Source organism: Squalius cephalus (assembly GCF_949319135.1).
Source record: "Squalius cephalus genome assembly, chromosome: 17".
NCBI lineage: Eukaryota > Metazoa > Chordata > Actinopteri > Cypriniformes > Leuciscidae > Squalius > Squalius cephalus.
The window spans coordinates 2,196,771-2,216,769 of NC_137138.1; the positions used below are offsets into that span (position 1 = coordinate 2,196,771).

At 37.5% G+C, this 19,999-nt stretch overlaps 1 protein-coding gene across 1 annotated transcript; it reads left to right on the forward strand.

The window, feature by feature from the left end:
- The first annotated feature begins 451 nt into the window (after nt 1–451).
- LOC307174586 (polyunsaturated fatty acid 5-lipoxygenase-like) lies at nt 452–8,266 on the forward strand. Its single transcript, XM_079898502.1, has 14 exons — nt 452–621; nt 3,475–3,670; nt 3,754–3,835; nt 4,007–4,129; nt 4,403–4,509; nt 4,652–4,824; nt 4,930–5,076; nt 5,173–5,379; nt 5,466–5,552; nt 5,780–5,949; nt 6,722–6,834; nt 7,577–7,677; nt 7,767–7,937; nt 8,028–8,266. The coding sequence occupies exons 1-14, from the start codon at nt 472–474 to the stop codon at nt 8,205–8,207; spliced, it is 2,007 nt and encodes a 668-aa protein (XP_079754628.1). The 5' UTR covers nt 452–471; the 3' UTR covers nt 8,208–8,266.
- The last annotated feature ends 11,733 nt before the right edge of the window (nt 8,267–19,999 follow it).

A 19,999-nucleotide genomic window follows, 5' to 3' on the forward strand; every position in this document is an offset into this window, starting at 1 on the left:
CTACTGTAAAAATATATAGGCTATATATATATATATATATTCCTGATTTATCACAACTTTCTTATCTTTTGTCAAATTAACTAATGTGGTTCAGATAACATACTATTTTGAGTTTCTATTTTTTTTTTAAATAATCTCCATTGTATTAATTCAAAATTTAAATTTTAATGAACTAAATGTTTGAAATGTTTTAGTCAACCATGTACTGTACCCTTTTTTTTTTTTTTTTTAATAATCCATTAATCCTGCTGTGTAACAAGGAGCTTGATTCTCAGTTCCGCGCATGGATATTCATGTAAGCCCACTGAAAACGAAAATCTCGCAACACCTGAATCTCATGATAAAGACCACAAGTATCATCACAAGCTAGATTGATAGACCACACCCCAATACAAAGGGCAGAAACTTAATTAAACTTTAAAAAGCCACAGGTGTGAGGGTCAGGTGTACTCGTCTTCCCATCCGAGCACAATGTTCACGTACACAGTCTCTGTCAGCACTGGAAAACAGGAGTTCGCTGGGACATTAGATCATGTTCACCTGACGCTGATCGGCTCGGAGAGATGCAGTGATCAGACTCTGCTGGACAAGTCCTTCTTTCAACGTTTTGCAAGAGGAACGGTAAGATTTTTGTTTTTCTTGACGCGCGTATATGTTATTAAATATAACATAGAAAATAGTTTATCACTTATCAGATCATTAAATCCTTTTTTGTTTCCTCACAAAAAAGTGAGAAATCTCAGTCTCTAGTATGACTATTTAAAGTTTCTCCAAACTGCATCTCTGTAACCCTACTTTTCCCTACCAAAGCTTCCACATATTTCTTCACTTGTCCAGTTTATTCCCAGCAATATAAAGCACTCTGACAGATAATCCAATTTAACATTATGTTTGAAAATGTATGGAAGCTTGTTTCTGCCCAAGTATAACAAGGTATAACAACTAAAAAGATAACTGCGACCTTTTTATCTTGCTATTCTTTTTCTCAGAATTGTGTGATCTTATAGTTTTAAAAAAAGTCAGAAATGCATGATATTAACTCACAATTCTGAGGAAAAAGCAGTTTCCCCCTCTGAATTGGACTTCATAACTCACAATTCTGACTTTTTTTTTTTTTTCTTGCAATTGCATGTTTTTCTCGCAAATCTGAGAAGTCAAATGTGAGATACAAAAAAAGATCACAAACTTTTTTTTTTTTTTCAGAGGTGGAAACCAGCTTTCATAATGTTTCATAAAGAGAAACTATTGTATAACAAAAAACCTAATGAGATTAACTAGGGGCATCCTGTATGGCAAGCTGTTTTAGCTTAAATTGTACCCAGCGTTACTTGTCGTAATTGCATTTTATAGTAAGAATTCAATTAGAGAGCTCTACAATTCTATTCTTACTAGTAGCAATTACAATTAGAGAGCTCTCTTTCAATTATTGCTAGTAAGAATTACAATTACTGAGCTCTCTAATTCAATTCTTACTAGTAACAATTCCAGTTAGAGAGCTCTACAAATTAATTTTTACTAGTCATATGTCTCCATTGACTTCCATTCACTTTTATTTATGGAGCTCTACAATTGAATTGTTACTAGTAAGAATTACAATTAGAGATGCTCTACAATTCAATCATTACTAGTAACAATTAAAATTAGAGAGCTCTCTAATTAATTTTGTACTAGTAAAAAAATGGATTAAATGCATGTATAATTGCGTAGCTCTGTAATTGAATTAAAGAGCTCTGCAATTGCATTCTTACTAGTAACAATTCAATTGTAGAGCTCCGTAATTAAAAATGAATGGAAGTCAATGGAGATGTAAATTCATTTGTAGAGCTAATTGTAATTTCTACTAGTAAGAATTGAATTGTAGAGCTCTCTAATTGAATCCTTACTAGTAAAAATGCAATTACGACAAGTAACGCTGGGTACAATTTAAGCTAAAATGGCTTGCCATAATCCTGACTGCAGTGAAAATTGTGTGTGCATTGTGTGGTATTTGATTAGTTTTCCCTAATTACACTTTAATGTTTGCACATACTGTACCCTGTGATGTCCAGTCGAGCAGTGGCGGCTCCAGAGATTTTCTGTTGCAGGTGCTATGGGGATGCTCAACACTTAAAAGAAGGTGCTTTGAATTTTGGGGCGTTTCATTTTGGAGGTCGCATTGGACCACCATAATGAAACGCCATCATGAACAACACCATAATGAAAGTATACACATGCGTACATGCCCGCATTAACTGTACTCGTTCTGCGACTATAAGTAGTGTGTATATATATATATATATATACTGTATATATATATGTAAAAGTATTAAACGCAAGGGATATAAACAGGGACGCAACTACCCAGAGGGGTATGCAGCAACAATTTTGGCAATCATCAATCTGGTGCACTTTGAGAGTTAAAAATTAAAAGCTCCAACCCATATTCAGTGTGCAAATTAAACAAAGAAAAATTCAAACCTCTTTTAGTTACAGTGTCTACATTACACTACTACATAATAATAGTTATAATATTAATCCCATGATAGTAATAGCCATATATTGTAAATGCACTGAAAAATAAAGGAAACTTCCATAATTAATTTTGTACTAATTTATATATTTGAAAGAGTATATTTCTATACTTCACATTAAAGATGTGATTGGGCCAGCCCAGTGTCAATCAAGAAAAGAACCAATGGGCCGCTGAGCTACGTGTTTCATGGGGTGTCAGAAAAAAAAAAACTAATGCTGACTTTTTTTAACCAATGCATTACACCGGCACTAACCCATGCGCCGCCAATTAAGCAAAACAAAACGAATGGGCCGCCGATGTACTAGTTTTATGGGCCGTTAAGACAAAAAAAAAAAAAGTATGAGATGTATCGGCCCAAAAAGCACGTCGGCCCACCGGGAATCTCCCGGTAGTACCGATGGCAAGTAGCCTACATGCCTGGACGTCACACTTTAAATCCTACCTGTTGCTGTAAATAATCCACTTATTTACAGTAGCTGCTGTCACATCAATTGACATGCCATCTCCTTTTCCTCTTTCTTTTTCTATTTTTAGTCCCCGACAGCTTTTTTGCTTTATCCATCTTTTTCGACGACAACTCACTTTACGTTACTCGTTCCTGCTCGCTCAGCGCTCATGGCGACCGCGCCCGTGCCCGCCCGCGCGCGTCCGCTCGCGATTTTTAAATGATTATTTAATTCCTATTTTTAACAACATGAAAAAGACTATTCAAACATGACATTAAAATATAAATATAAAAAAATTACAGACATTTCTTGGGGGTGCTGGGCAGGTGCTATGGCTATTATAGGGGGAGCTACAGCACCACCTAGCTCCCCCCTGGCGCCGCCACTGCAGTCGAGGCCTGATTCACCAGTTTTACTGGAAACGGGCCTCATAACAGAAGGGCCCTCAGTTGCTCTTGAATCGGGCCACCGAATTGCAAAGGCTCTGGTTGTGTCTAACAGAAGCTGTCGTTAAAGGTGATGCCCATCGACGTCCATGTGAAGGAGAAGCTGGGAGACATCGTGCTGGTGAAGCTTGAGAAGAAGAACTTGCTCGATGATCAGTGGTACTGTCGAGTCATCAGTGTGACGTCTCCCTCCGGAGATCGCTTCGACTTCCCCTGTTATCGCTGGATCGCGAACGAAAAGGCAGTGGTTCTTCGAGATGGCATGGGTGAGTCCTATCCCGACTCTCATCACTATCCAGTCCTGAATCAAACACGTCACAAATACTGTAATTTATGTGTGTTCCTTTAGCTCGATTGTCTCACGAGGATAAAACCGGTTTGCTAAATGATCACAGACGCATGGAACTGGAATCCAGGAAACAACTGTTCAGGTTTGAGGACACGTTACAATCCCGGACAATATTCTATGGTGTAAATGCTGTCTCTATTTTCCCCCAGATGTTTTAGTTTAAAATGCTGAACACACTTAAACCATAATTTCACTTATACTTTGTGACACCAAATATAACTCACTGAAAGATGAATGTTACCTCTTCTTGAAGGTGGAAGGAGTGGCAGCCTGGTTTCCCCATGAGCATAGATGCCAACTCGAGCAGTGAACTCCCTCTGGACGTTCAGTTTGAAGCTGACAAAGCTGTGGACTTCGACGAAAACTTCGATGAAGCGTAGGTTACACAGTTTGCATTCATCCCATCCCAACATTCTTCAAAATATATAGTTCAACTGAACTAAATGCTTAAATGAACTAAACTAAACATAAAAACTAAACATTAAATGAACTAAACATGTTTGCAACATGAGTAAATGATTTTTGGGTGAACTCTTTAACCAGGGAATATCCCAAAATAAATTGAGAAATAAGTGAAGCTGAAACTGAACCAGAAAATCTGATAATGAGCATTCAGCTGATGTGTTTTTCCTGGTGTGATCTCTTTCAGGATCAAAAATCTTCATCTTAACAAACTGAAGAGCTTGTTCCAGTCATCTTGGACAGATATTGAAGATTTTCAAGAAATATTTATGACAATCAAGAACACTGTGTCAGGTTTGAACAGTTTCTTTTATTTATTTTTTCTAATACAAAAATGAGCTGTCCAACTTGGTGTGGGGAAAAAAATCAAATAAACAGGCTGAGACGCACATTGTTTGCATTCCCCTAAAATCACTGGCATTATTCCCTCTGACAGAATATGTGATGGAGAACTGGGAAGAGGACTTCATGTTTGGCTATCAGTTCTTAAACGGCTGCAATCCTGTGATGATCAGGAAGTGCACCAATCTTCCAGACGGGTTCGCAGTCACGCAGGAGATGGTGAAAGGCTCTCTGGATCGAGGTCTCACACTACAGGAGGAGTTAAAGGTCAGGAGATAATGCTTGGTCCTCAGTGGTGTAGACTGGACAGTTGCAGTGGTCAATTCTGGATGCGAATGAATGAGATTTTCACTCTAAACGCCTCTATTACAGGAGGGAAACGTCTACATCGCAGACTATGCGATCCTGGAGGGAGTGCCAGCCAATGCCACCGACCCGAACACCCAGCAGTATTTGTCTGCTCCCTTCTGCCTTCTGTACAAGAACAGCCAGAATGAAATCATGCCGATCGCTATTCAGGTGCCTGCAGAAATCATTTAGTGAAGTATTATTTCAAATTAAAGTTAGCATTTGGAGTTTACCAAATATTCTGTTGGTTTACTTGATCTGGAACAGCTCAGTCGTCACACTCCTGCTGGGGTGAACACTGTCTTTCTCCCGAGCGATGGTCGCTACGACTGGATGCTAGCCAAGATGTGGGTGAAATCCTCCGACTTTAATGTACACCAGCTGGTCTCACACTTTCTCAGGACACATCTGACATCTGAGGTTTTTGCCATAGCCATGTACAGACAGCTCGCTGCCGTCCATCCAGTGTACAAGGTAGATTTTGAAACTCATGGCTTACTGCTTTACTGAAGGCCGTCGTCTTGCAGCCAATCATTGCAGCCTTTATGTTCTCCTCACAGTTGCTGATCCCTCATGTCCGTTTCACCATTGCCATCAACACTGCGGCTCGAGAGAAACTCATCTCTAAAGATGGGATCTTTGATAAGGTATCTTGAACCCTGGATAAAGTTCCTTTTGAACAGTTTCTTTTCATGTTTATTCCTGGTTCTTTCTCATGACTTTGAGGTCAGAAGACTCTTAACCCGTCTTTGACTTGATCTTCTCATCTAGCTCTGACTCCCGTTTTGTAGATTTCTCTGCACTTCTCTAAAGAAGTGTCTACAAAATTGTAGTCTGAGACTCAAAGATTCACTAGTGTCCTTGTGTTTCAAAGGCTCTTGCCACTGGTGGAACAGCAATTGTGGAAGTGATTCAAAAGGCCATGAAGACTTTAACCTATAAGTCCATGTGCTTCCCTGAGGCCATGAAAGCTCGAGGAGTGGAAGATCTGCCCAACTACTACTACAGAGACGACGGCATGATGGTCTGGAAGGCAATCAGAAGGTACTTGATAAAATCCATAATTTACAGATGTTCAAATTAGGGGTTTGAATTCCTCCCGGTTCGGTTCTAGGGTCACGGTTTCGTTATGTGCTTGTATTGTAATAAGGTTATGACACAAATTTTAGAGACCAGTGAAATTTCACCATTCTCCATTCCAGTTGTGATGCCACAGCTAAAACTACTAGCCTAAATATAAATTTCAAACATTATTAAAGGCAAACATCCGGTAATAAAATAAGAACAAATTATATGTATATGTGATGAATCCTTAAAGTTATTCAGCCAAGAGGATTTTCCCCTTATTTTCTTGTTTGATTAACATTAATAACACAGACACCAGCAGAAATATATTAGGCTGCTGTCACTTTAAGATATAATGCATGGATCAATATACTGATACTGTACACGTGCTGTCTTTTCTCGACTGTTTACGTTCAAGACATAACAGACTGTTTACTGGGATACTCGCTAAGATGGCCATTTTGATAATTTTGTGTGAATTTGTCCATTCAAGCACAAGACATGAAAGAACTCAATTTAGTATTCACGCACAAAGCTTTTAGCGCGCATGTTCTCTTTCGTGTTTTCTTGCACTTCAATGTTTTAATTGGCAAGGCTTAAAAACGTGGTGTTTTTTTTTTTTTTTACATCCCTAGTTTAAATGCTAATGGTGAGAATTAAAAAAAGAACAAATTAAAGCATTTGACACCAAGGTTTTTTTTTTTTTGGTTTTTTTTTAACGTTTGCTGATTCATTTAACTTGATCTTCCAGTTTTGTTTCTGACGTGGTGAAGATCTGCTATGGCAGTGATGAGATGGTTCAGAAAGACAAGGAGATTCAAGCATTTGTTCAGGATGTTTGCTTCTCTGGTCTGAAGAATTGTGGTGAGTACAGGATCATTTAACTAGAATGTTAATGTGTGAGTGCGTTACCGTCTCAATGACCCTGAGAGAAGTCCCGGACGAGCCCCCAATTCTCACATGCCTTCCCAGTCTGGGGAGGGCGTAACAGGGGAATTCATGGAGGGGAAAAAAAGCTCTCCTGTCCCAGCATTACAAAAAAAACATTACAAATTAAAGTTTATTTGGTATATTCAAAGTACAAAAAGGGAAGCTTTAAATAGACTCCAGGAGGGGACCAGGCCAAAATAACAAACAGAAGTTCTGACTTTGAGGGACTTTTACGTCTTCCCACTGCTTCCAAAATAACAATCAAATTGATAACCGTTTCAAATTTAAATCCCTCAAGTGTCAGTGAACTTAACAAAACTAAGTAACAAGTCTTCAGTGAACTATGTTGTACAATAAGATTAACATGCAACACTGGCACACTTGCTAACGTCTGGTCAGGAGAAAACATTCCACATAAAAAGTAATTCACTTTTTCTAGGGAGTTTGATTGATGGGCAATCTGATCAATCTTAAGGTCGAATTGCCATTTTTATCAGAAAAACAAACCAGACATGAGTTGGCAATGAAAAATTGAAAAATGGTGTATTGACCATTGTAGGTCTTTGCGAACGGTCAATTACACCCTGGGATGTAACATGTTTGCATGCTAGCATATGCAGTGTTTACACCACTCCTAAAGGCATGCGTGTGCTAAACCTGTAGCCAATGTTCACAGAGTTCCCGGATTCCCTGAACACTCTGGAGCAGTTGGTTGAGTTCCTGACCGTTGTGATTTTCACAGCTTCAGCACAACACGCTGCAGTCAACTTTGGACAGGTGCGTTTACACACTCTTCAGGATGAATATAAACCATATATATATATATATATGCTTATATCTGTCTGTATGTCTGTCCTGTGTTCCAGTTCGACTGGTTCTCCTGGATCCCCAACAGCCCTTCCACCATGCGGAAGCCCCCTCCCGATCAGAAGGGCCAGGTGGATATGGAGTACATCATGGAGAGTCTGCCGGACCGCGGGCGTTCCTCTTGGATTCTAGGAATAGTTTGGGCCCTCAGTCAATTCCAGGACAACGAGGTTTGACTGATTCTTCAGAACTAGTTTGCATAAACTTGCTTCCTACAAATTCGTTGAAATGTTGTTTTGATTTGTGCAAATCTTCTCCAGCTGTTTCTAGGCGAGTATCCAGATATGTACTTCACTGAACAACTGGTCATGGAAGCCGCCAAGACTTTCCGCAAGAAATTAGCTGAAGTGACCAAGATCATCAAGAGCCGAAATGAGAATCTGAAAGTGCCGTACTGGTATCTGTCTCCAGACCGAATCCCCAACAGTGTGGCCGTCTGAGAGAACATCGCTGGGGGAACTAGCAAACATGACAACCAACAAAATAACTTAAGTGAAAATGCTAGTCTGGATGAAAATACAGTTACATGTACTAAGAAATGAATGTCTACATAAAATAAAAAAAATTAACTGTGCAGTCGATAAAGTTGTCAAGCAGTGTTTTGTTTTTCCTTTTCTTGTGCTTTGGTATTATAACACTTGTTGAATTTGTCCTGGTCAGACGAAACATGCGCAACTAAGATTATTCAACAAACCAACTTATTTTTAACATCACTTCGGCTCCTGCTTCTGCTCTTCCTGGCTTTCTCAGTCGAACTCACTGGATGATAGAAGATTAGTTATTTATAGTTATCAGAAAACACTCGCTGTTCACAGGATTGACTGGTTTTGGATACCAGACAAAACATATATATTTGTTTGTATATATATGTTTGTCTACAAAATTAATTTAAATTTAGGCAGAAACCAGTTTTACTGGTTTTGAGGAATGAGAATTCAATTCAGTCTGTGACTGTCCATATTGTAATGCTGTAATTACTGCTTCTCTCCACTAAGTGTCGTGCTTGAGCAGGAGAATATCACAGGCGCTTCAGTGTGTCATAACCGAGCAACAGGCAAACAGACATGTTACAATCAGGGGGATAATCTATCAGCCATAAACTGAAGCTTCCCGGCGCTGCCATTGATTAGCAGACCCCCACCTGCTGTTAGCATTCCATTGACTCCCATTCATTTTAGCGAATAACTTTACATCTGAGGCGTTTAAAGACTCCATTTGTCCATTATTTCTAAAGAAATACAAAAATGTATAAAAGGCTCCATTACCTTGTATGTTACGGTATGGCCCCGTAGAAACAATTTTTGTGAAAATAGGCTAACGATTGCGTCATAAACACGCGACTCTGTCACACAGTAGAGAGATTACTGTATGGACAGGAGGAGAAGCTCGCGGGCAATCGGGGGGACGTGGAGGCAAAATGACTAAATAATTAATCAGAATACTTCGCAAAAGTTGCTCCTGCATCACGTTGAAAGGTTACGTCGGGGCCGGCAATATTATTTGAACTACTATTCATATTCATCAGAATGTTATTCATATTTACTGAATACTATTACTATATATATATATATAAAATAGCAAACAATAGTATTTCCAGAAATGTTTTGTACTTTGATCATGGCTGCACTTATTGTTTTCACTTAATAAGACTAAGAAAACACGGTTATTTATTTTTGTTATTTATACTGTTTTTATTTCTGTGTTCAATTTGTGGAAAGGAGTTTAATAAGGACACACACACACACACACAGCCTCAATCAGAAGTTCTGGAAGCTCATAATTCATGTAGCCTACAGTAACTTGAATTTGTGGCAAAACCTTTTACAGTGCTTGTATATTGTCGTCTAAAGTAGAACTGAAATGACATTCATTATAAGATAAGTTAAAAAACATTTCAAAATGTTCAAAACTATTTTTCCAGTCATGAATTTTGTCACTGAGGATTTCTATAAAATATTGTGCAAAAATCTCATGTCGTCTCGTTCTCGTGAGATAAGTGTCTCGTCACACCCCATAATACCGTCATGCAGTTACAGTTAATGTCACAATTATTTAGGCAGAAACAATGATCTCATTAATGCAATGATTTCATGAACTGATCCTGATGATGATTACAGTAGCCTATATAGATAATTATGTGTTGATTCAGAATTATGATCATCTGAAGTCTTCATAAGAGGCTGATCCAAACTGAAACTGGTGTGATCTCTAGTTACAAGTGCTTGAAGTGGCTACTTTAATCTATAATGTTGCCTCCCCCGTGAAAGCACCCAAAAAGTCAGATCGAGATGTAGCGTATGAAGCACACACACACACACACCACCCGTCACTCTCCCCTGTCAAAGTGCAAGAAAGAGGCAAGTCGTAACATGATCAGTGTACCAGAAGTTGCACCTGGATTAAACTCAGTTAGCCAAACATCTCACTTGATTAAATGGTACAGACATGAACTTTTTGACATTTAGAAACAAATGTGTACCTTATTTTTCCCGAAATGGTACATGTTAGTTCCTTAAGGTGTAAATATGACCGAGTGAGGGTACAACTACAGAAAAGTGCTCATGAATATTGTTACGAACTGCTCTGAGACACAAAGGTTGAACATTCCAAGGTAGTTTTTATTGAATCCACAATCCAAGGTCAAAAGCACTGCAAACGGAGTATGTGTGAAACGGGCATCATCATCAACAACAACAACATCAACAAACAATGGATATCTGAACATCTTTGCCAACCAAGAACCAGTACAGAAGTAATCAAATTATCGGGGAGGGTCATGCCTTTTATCACAATCATTTTGGAGGGTCATAGAAAAAAATATTGCTGGCGAAGGGAGGGTCAAGTCTATTTTGACTACAGATCTCAAAAGTCCTCTGGTAGCCCCTTAAAGGTTGTATCAGCGATTTCAGGCCCAAAAAAGGCCCAAAACATAAATGATCACATTCATCTAATCTTTCCTAACGATCCGTATCCCCATAAGCAGGCCGCAAAAAAAACGCGTCTCTGTAGGCAGCCTAGGCTCTGAGATCTGCACACAAAAACAATTGGTTTCACCAATCACTCAAAACCAAAATAAATAGTGTTCCAACCAATCACCGACAGGGGGTGGGTGTTGTGAGGTTTTGAGCTCATGCACGGCTGCACACGCGCAAAACAGAGACGCGTTTTTTTGACGGCCTGCTTATGGGGCGGGGAGCTAGCGGATCGTTAGGAATGATTAGATGAATGTGATAATTTATGTTTGAGCCTGAAATCGCTGATACAACTTTTAAATAAAAAAATAACAGTCCCTAAGTCCCATTTAGCAAATGAACAAGTGTTGCATTGGCTATTAATATTTATATAAATAAAATAAATGACTTTTAGAGCTAGTTCATCATAGGGGTGGAACGGTACACAGAAGTCACGATTCGGTTCAGACATCACTGTTCGGTACAAGTTCGGTATAATGGAGGGAAAAGCAAAACAAAAATGCAGAAGGCAATTTTTTTTTATTGTGCATGTCTCAGGGTGCTTTCACATCTGTAGCTGATTTGGTCTGGACCAAGGGCGAAAAATGATACTTTGTAGCATTTTTTCAGGCGTTTTGGTTACTTTTTTTTTCACACCACACTGATCGCTCTGGTCCAAATCAGTTGATGAAACGAACCAAAATGCAGTCATGTGACAATATCCACAACACTCGTTGGCCAGATGTGTATTGAACGTATTTCCATAACTGCACTTCTATTGGTCAGAATTAATGTAATGTGATTAATTAATGTAATTAAAATAATGTGCGGGGTTAGTGCGCGTACACATGAAGGGGGTGTGGAGGAGAGAGTAGCCTGAAGAGGGAAGTTTGAATTATGGCCGACACACGACCAGAGAGACGACGTTCCGATGAACAAATTGCAAAGAAGAGGGACAAGGATAAGGAACGCGCGAAGTCCCGAATTTACATCGGAAAAACCTTCAAAAGGTGGCGAGAACTCCGCCGGCAGAAGGGCTCCCAATCCGACATTCAGTTGCTCTGTTTTTGCAGAACAGGTAAATCCATATTTCTTTCTAAACTGACGTTCATGTTCGCCAAACCAACACAAGGACGTAATTAGCTAGAACTATGCAGTCAGCGTTAACTTTGGTGAATACAACATGTATGTTTCTAGCAGCTAGCGATCAATCTCTATTGTAAATGATCAAGCAAATTCACAGTAGGGCGACAATTTGTGTGAATGTTTGTTTTCATCCACTATTTGTTATGAATTTGAATGTTAATTTATAGGCTATTGACAACTTTGACTAAATTTGTTTACGCCGCCGCGTTGTTTATGCTCACTGGGAAACGCGAAGCTAATATCTTGCTATTATTGGGCGTCCTTGTATGGAAGCTAGTTATAACCTCAGGTGGCGAAACGATTTTAAGATAATGTTTCTCTTTTTCTGCATTCTGTTCTGCAATATATAAAAACATTTATCTAACTTTTTTAATCAATGTAGAATGTGTAACTTGAATGATGTCCTGTATGAACAAAATGACGGAGTATGTTTTTATGTTTCCACTGTTCAATCGCGCCCACGCCTCTCTCTCTCTCACACACACACACACACACACACACACACACACACACACTCACGTACACAACACATTGCAGCATTGCAATGTATGTAACAGTAGTACCGCATTACATAAGTTAATTTGCACGCGAGTTTTATTTATTTTTATACCGTGTATTCTCTGTGTATATTCATGCACCGAACCGTGACGCCCGTCCGTTTCGGTTCAATACGAATACGTACTGTTCCACCCCTAGTTCATCATTTACACAGTCTACATGCAGTCATCAGTTCTACCCCTCTCAAACGATCATGAACGTGTGTGTGCACAACAGCTACTCACAACCTAACCACAAGCTCACGTCTTCATCACAATGGTAACCAATTTTTTTTCATGATGAAGGGTTTGATGAGAATCTCTCCTCAGGTTTGACATCAGAATCAGACTTTACAGGCTCGTCTGGATCACAGGAGACTAGAAATATACATATACATATTTGATTATCATCATATAAATTGCTTTGAATTTATATATGTTGAACATTAACTATTGTCAAGTATCCTGCTATTGTTTCATAAGCATGCAGAAAGTCTGATGGATTTTTCTGAATGAGATGCTTTACGACAGGAGAGAAAACAACAGTAAGGTCTGGTTCAGATTAAGCTGGGATTTAGTTTAATTAGGAAGTCGCTTTTATGAACGTGTCTTAGAAAAAAACATTCATGATGTGCATCTTTAGATAAAACAATCACTGACATATTTTAAGATGCTTTCAGTTAAAACAGCTCAATCAGTCTGGACTAGATTAATCCTCGTCTGTGAAACTGATCTAACAGTAAAACTAAAATGTGATGAAGGGTTAAAGTTCAATAATGATCAAACACTCACAGCTTGGAATTATTTTGTCCATACTCTGACATCTAACATGTCTCTGTCCTCTTTCCTCTGGTGATCCACTGGTTTGTGTCTCATTTCTGTCCTCCATTTTTCTCTCAGTCTTCTTGTTTTCTGCTGATCTGTGATTTCTGCTGATTTTCTTTCTCCTCTTCATTTGAATCTGTTCAATCACACAGACAGAGTTTCATTAAAGCGATATAACATCATATCACGAGACATCAGATCAACTCCTGATCAACATCTGCATGAGCTCAGTGTTATTACAGCATCTCAGATTAACTCTACAATATTCACAATAATCAATGATGATGACAAATGACAAATATAGAAATGTGAGTTTATGTGTGAATAAACATCTTTCTCTTCTCACCTCATGTTTGATCATATTTGATTCATCAGAGCGACACTCTAAGTTCAAAACGTTGGTTCGGGAGGGGCCTAAAATCTTCTGTCAATCATCATTTAAATGGTAGTATATAAGAAGTAGACACCATGTCATCCGATTGACACATTCTTCCAGCAACTCTCCTGCTCTCCTGCTCCTCTTCTCCTCCAGTAAATTATCTCTATCCTCTTATGCACACTTCCATCATGGAGGGGTTTAACTCGGAGCTCAAGCCGAGCCTCGGGTTCAAGACTCCTCCAAGGACAGCAAGCCAAGTTAGTTTACTATTAACCTTCAGGGCTGAATGTGCAGGCGAACTAGTGAAACCACTCCGACTGGATCAACAGAGACTGTAAATGAAGAAAACAACCCGTTATCATCATGATTATAATACAGTGACTGAACTGATGCTCTAGATTCAGATAATAGATTCACTCATGTTATTGTTTTAAATGTTATGTTTGTCAGTTATTAAAGCCTGATACATGATACATCAATGATTACTGTAAAATATTCAGATGCGTTCAGAAAAATTGTAATCATGAAGTCCAAACGTACACTGGGAATGAAAAACAGAAACATCTGATTATAATTCTTATCATGGTTTCATATGCAAGAATAAATCATAATAAATCAGCGTCAATTTGGATGAAAACATCTACCAAATTCATACAGTTGTGGACATAAATTCAGTTTAACCCTGAATTAACATAATTTCACATAAAATATGTTTACATATAGTCCACAAGGCAAATAAAATAAGTAAATCTAGGATATATGTAAATGTATGGCCACAACTGTAAAGGTAAATTATGCTTTTCCTATATAATGACAAATAAATGAGATGAGGCACTTATATCACTGTACATTCTAAAAAATGCAGATTTTAACCCAAAGTTGGGTCAAATATGGACGAACCCAACAGTTGGGTTAAAATTGTAATTTATAAATGTGATCATCAGGGTCACTCTGAACAGGAATCAAATGAAAGAATGAGCAAACCTATCATAGTAAGATTTTTATTAGTGTTTGAAAATGGGACATGATGTAAGTACTGGAAGGTAAAGTAAAATGTCAAAACCTATGTATATAAAGTGTGTGTGTGTGTGTGTGTGTGTGTGTGTGTGTGTGTGTGTGTGTGTGTGTGTGTGTGTGTTTTGAGTATCATATTTCATACATTAGGTATGAATGTATATTTCATGGATCAGGATTTTATTAATAGTCACCAAAAGCCTGTTGTATCATATCATTTACATTAACATGAAAAATGTAAGTAAATAATAAATAAACATTAATGCATGATGTATAATAATTAATGTACACTTTATATACACACATTCAAATCAACAATAAAAATGCAAAAAAATGTATGTATGATAATTAACATTATATATGTATATGTATATATATATGTGTGTGTGTATATATATATATATATATATATATATATATATATATATATTAACATTAAAATTAACAATAAAATGTAAAAAATAATAATGATGTATGATAATTAACATTAATATGAACATGAATAAATTATGTAATAATTAATGTAAATCATATAGGCCTATATGCCTACAAACATTAAAATAATAAAAAATAAAATAAAAGTCATGTTTAAAAAAAAAAAATCATGAAATTGTATTATATGTGTCCTAATAAGATCGGAAATAGCAGAAAATAGAGTCTAAAAATCAATTTCGACCTCTTCCAGCACCCGTACCGTAAGTGCACGATTAGAAAAAAAGTGCGGCTAGCTTGACCGCAGTTTTTATTTAGCAGAAAACATGGTTTACAAACGCGTCTCATTAAATTTCTAATCAAATGCGGTAATCATCAACGATGCAGATGAGGAAATAATGCGTAACTGGGTAATGGGTTCCTACACTCATGCCATAAGCCTAGGTCTGAAAGTAGTTATCTCCATATCTTAGACTATTTTGACAGATAACACACTGACACTGACACATGCCTGGACGTTTATGTATTGGACATTATGTAATTATTGGATGCAGGAGCTAATTTGGAAATGATTATCACACAGTGATCAGCTGCTTAACACATGCATATGGCATGCTCAGTCGAACACATTTACTCGCTAACAGCGCCTCCTTTGTGGCGATGTTCAGAATAATTATTTAACATTGTCCAATATACTTTATTAATGTGATTGTTGTATACAGCCTGAATACTGTTAATTATTTAAAGGTTTATGTTGTAGAATATATGTACATATTAATGTTTATTTCTCTCGTATATTTTGTTATAGAACCACACATGTAAACTCAACCAGCTCTTCAGTAAACAAAGTTACACTTGGACCCTGCTTGCTGTGTCTCTTCAACTAAGAGTCAAGAATACTGCTGTGTCTCACACCCATCTAAATTAGTCTACATTCGAACCTCTTCATTTCACTAAAGGCAGAGTGAATGAAAAGTTTAATGTAGAATTGATTTTGCACATTCAGACACCAGAAGATGAAACACTGAAAGATTATTAAAGATACATAACAGTGTTTGATCTTACTCACAGTTTGACTCGGCGGCGTTTCCTTTTTCGGCTAATTAGATCATAACTTTTTGTTGACTTTTTCTCTTTCTCTCTTGTTAACGTTTCATTATTCTGTAGTTTATGAAGCTCCATTCATGTTCTCGGTTCTCCCATGCTGTAATTTCTCATACATTTTGACTGTATAATCTGTTCAAAAGAATACGGTGGTTCAGTTCAGAGTGAAAATTAAATTTAGAATTAAAATGAGTTAATGATTGTTGTGAAGTACAGGTTTACATTTCAGTTTCACTATAATAGAGACATAAATGTCTTGATTTAAATAATTAATAAAAAATCTATATACAAAACAATTAAAGATAAAGTGTTTTAGTCACCTTGTGATGAGCCGAAAAGAGGACACATCCAGTCCTCATTGTAGTAAAACCTATCAGCCCTGCCTGAGTTGTGCTTATTTATACTAGAGGAAACGCATCACAGTCACAGTTACTCAGGCCACACCCTCCAACCTCAATACTTCCTGTTTTTCTGGTAACTAAAAGAGAATCTGTTTCTCTAATCTGAACTTCTCACCTTATCTCAACCAGACTCGCTCAGTAATGAAATCATGTGTGCTCGCTGTCACTGCTGTCAGTTTAGTGTCAAGCAGTTTCTGGAGTTGTTATTGAGTCTCTCCCGATAGAGCCCCTTTCCTTTCACTTCCTACTCCATTTATTCCCCAGAAACTGCGGCGTATCGCAAAATGCAAACAAATATGAAGCTGCTCTTTCTCTCTCTGCCGCTATTTCTCTCGTCTCACGTTGAAGTAACCATGGCAACGGATAGCGTATCCTTCTAAGATGGCGGCGCCTTCCTGAAATGCAACATGAAGTGAAAACATTGTGACGTATCTCCTCATTCTCTATAACCAAACCATTAAAATTAGACCAGACCATGGTCTCATGGTCTGATTTCGCTGGGTGCATGGGCTAAAGGCAGACCTCACATAGCCCGTCCAATTCAGAGCTAAATCGTGACCATGTCATGAAATGACACTTACGTCTAATAGATATTATTGACATTGCAAACATGATGGGATAACCATCTCATCTGCTGCCTGGCCAAAAACTATACAATGAATCAATTGACTATAAGTGGGCGCCAAATAGCCGGTTTGAGTAGAACGCATAGAACATGTCAAAGAAATGAAACCAAACATCTTGTAATCACTGTAGCCTTTGCTTTCATGAGGGAATATCATACTCTGCCACAACAATTGTGTTTTAGAAACACAGTTACAGCAGCGAAGAAAAGCTAACGCAAGAAGTATGAGGACCTAGAGCCCAACTAAGCAAACACTGATCACCTCAACGGTGACTTCAAATTAAACAACATCTAAACCTCTGTTAATTCTCACTAAGATCTTCTGTTGATGTCTGACAGAAATAGTCAAAGTATCAGTATTTTATGTCTGTGATTAAGTTCAGCACAAGTGTCTGAGCCAGAGAGTCTTTCCTAGATCCAAAGATGTGTGATTTACAGATGTGTCTTTTATGTTCATGATTTTTGGACAAACACAAACTGTCTGTGAGTTGCTTTGCAATTACAAAAGGAAATTACTTTGAAATAACCATGAGTTTTAATGCATCCTGAGAGTGTTGATTTGGTCCAGAAACACTATAAATTATATCTAAATGAGACCATAAATGATGTTGAAATATGTCCACAACGGGCACATTTGAACTAGTTTTTAACCTTGTACGAAGGCTCCATGAACGTCTACATCGGACGTGCAGAACACGTCAAAAAAAGACGTCATAAAAACTTTCATTCTGGCTCCTCAGTGGACGTCTTTTTAACGTACGACTTTAGGGACAAAGACCTTGAAAAGACGTCTTTTGGACATCATTTTGCTTAGTGGATTGTGTTTAGTGTTTTGCAGCACAAGTGCATCATGTGTGTTTTAGTGAGTAAGAAAGTAAGAGAGCAAGAAGAGTGCATGAGATTGAGCGTATATACAGAAACCAGACAGGAACTTCTTTAAGAAAGTGCGTCTCTGTGTCTCTGTCATGTGTTGTTGTCGGGTTTGCAGGTGTAGAGTTATTCTATGGTTGTTGTTGCTTTTTTTTTGGTACTTTTGTACTGTATTGTTGCCAAATTCAGTTCACACATCACTGATGTCCTGATGGTTATACTACAAAACTTATTTTGAAAAATTGTTTTATTATGAAAAATAACAAAGATGAAAAAAAAAAAATGAATAAAGATTTTACTGTGATATAAACTTCAATACTTATAAACCTCACTTTGCAATACCATCAACTTTTTCCCCACACATGTACTCTTGCCCGTTATAGTACAACCTTTGCATAATCCTGGGACATTTTCTATAGAGCCACATATAGTCAATGTCAAGAGATATTGTCTGAATTTGGTCTGAATATTGTCTGAATACAGTGAATTACAGTGAAGTTATTGAATATTTTACACACTAAAAATCATCAAAATGATACATTTACAATTGTATATACAATCAAAAACATTTTTTTCCAAAATAAGTGTTAATCATCAGGACATCCGTGATGTGTGAACTGAATTTGGCAACAATACAGTGAATTAGACTGAAGTTATTGAATATTTTTCAAAAGAATCATAAAAAAAAATCTAAATTTACAATTGTATATACAATTTAAAATATATTTTTCCCAAAATAAGTGTTGTAGTATAACCATCAGGACATCAGTGATGTGTAAACTGAATTTGGCAACAATAGAGGGAATTACACTGAAGTTATTGAATATTTTTCATAAAAATCATAAAAAATATAAATTTACAATTGTATATACAATATAAAATATTTTTTTTTCCAAAATAAGTGTTGTAGTATAACCACCAGGACAGCAGCTCAAAAACTAAACTAGCCCAAAATCTTAAAACTGACCACTGCATGAAAAATCTATGATTTTGCCTGCCGTGTCTCGCCTTAATAAGCGCTGTGCACCATTAGGCTGACTATATGAGTTAATTTCCTCGAATGAGCTTTCCTTCGCAGAGGACAAAATACATTGATATTTATGAGCCGGAGAGCAGGAGGCTGAGACACCGATCTGAAGTGAGCGTCTGCAATAACTTCACTGTCACACACTATAGTGTCACCAAATTCAGTTCACACACCACTGATGCCCTGATGGTTATAGCCTACTACAACACTTCCACGATATAAAAACACAATCCAAAAAAAAAAAAAAACCTTTAGGATAGAGCTGACTTACTTTGTCCCAATAGATTATCCAGAAAGTAACTCTGAAGAACCAAGATTATAGGCACCTTGATTCAAGTAGATATGAAGAGGATCTTCTGAATGACAGCTCAGGGTTGTCGTCATACAACCAAGAGGCGTATAATGCGAAAAGTGCAAGTGTTTTCAGTTCTCAATTTCCTCCAACCGTTTTCTGCAATGTGTCGTTTTCTAATTACAGTAAAGATGATAATGCATCATCCAGAGGAGCTCAACTGATGACAGATTTGTAGGTCTCTATCTCACACACAGGAAGTGTGTCTCTGTGTCTCTGTCATGTCTTGTAGTCGAGTCTGCAGGTGTGTGGTTATTCTGTGCTGCTGGAAGGCTGTTGTTGCTCGACACTGAAAATAAGCCGTTAATGCTACTTAATGCTGTTTTTTTTTTTTTTTTTTTTGTACTTTTGAAGCTTGCGATTCTTATTTTGAGGAATATGTTTTATTCTCATTGAATTTCGTACAGCTTCTGAAACTTGTGTTTGAGAGCAGTTCACGTGTAAATGGAGCATTTTTGCGAGTTATCTTTTTCCAGTGGTAGTGAGGTTATCCTGTAGTTTAACACTTCATTATATCTAATCCTGGCTTAATCTTGCTAGTTACACAATGGAGCCTACTTATTGTGATAA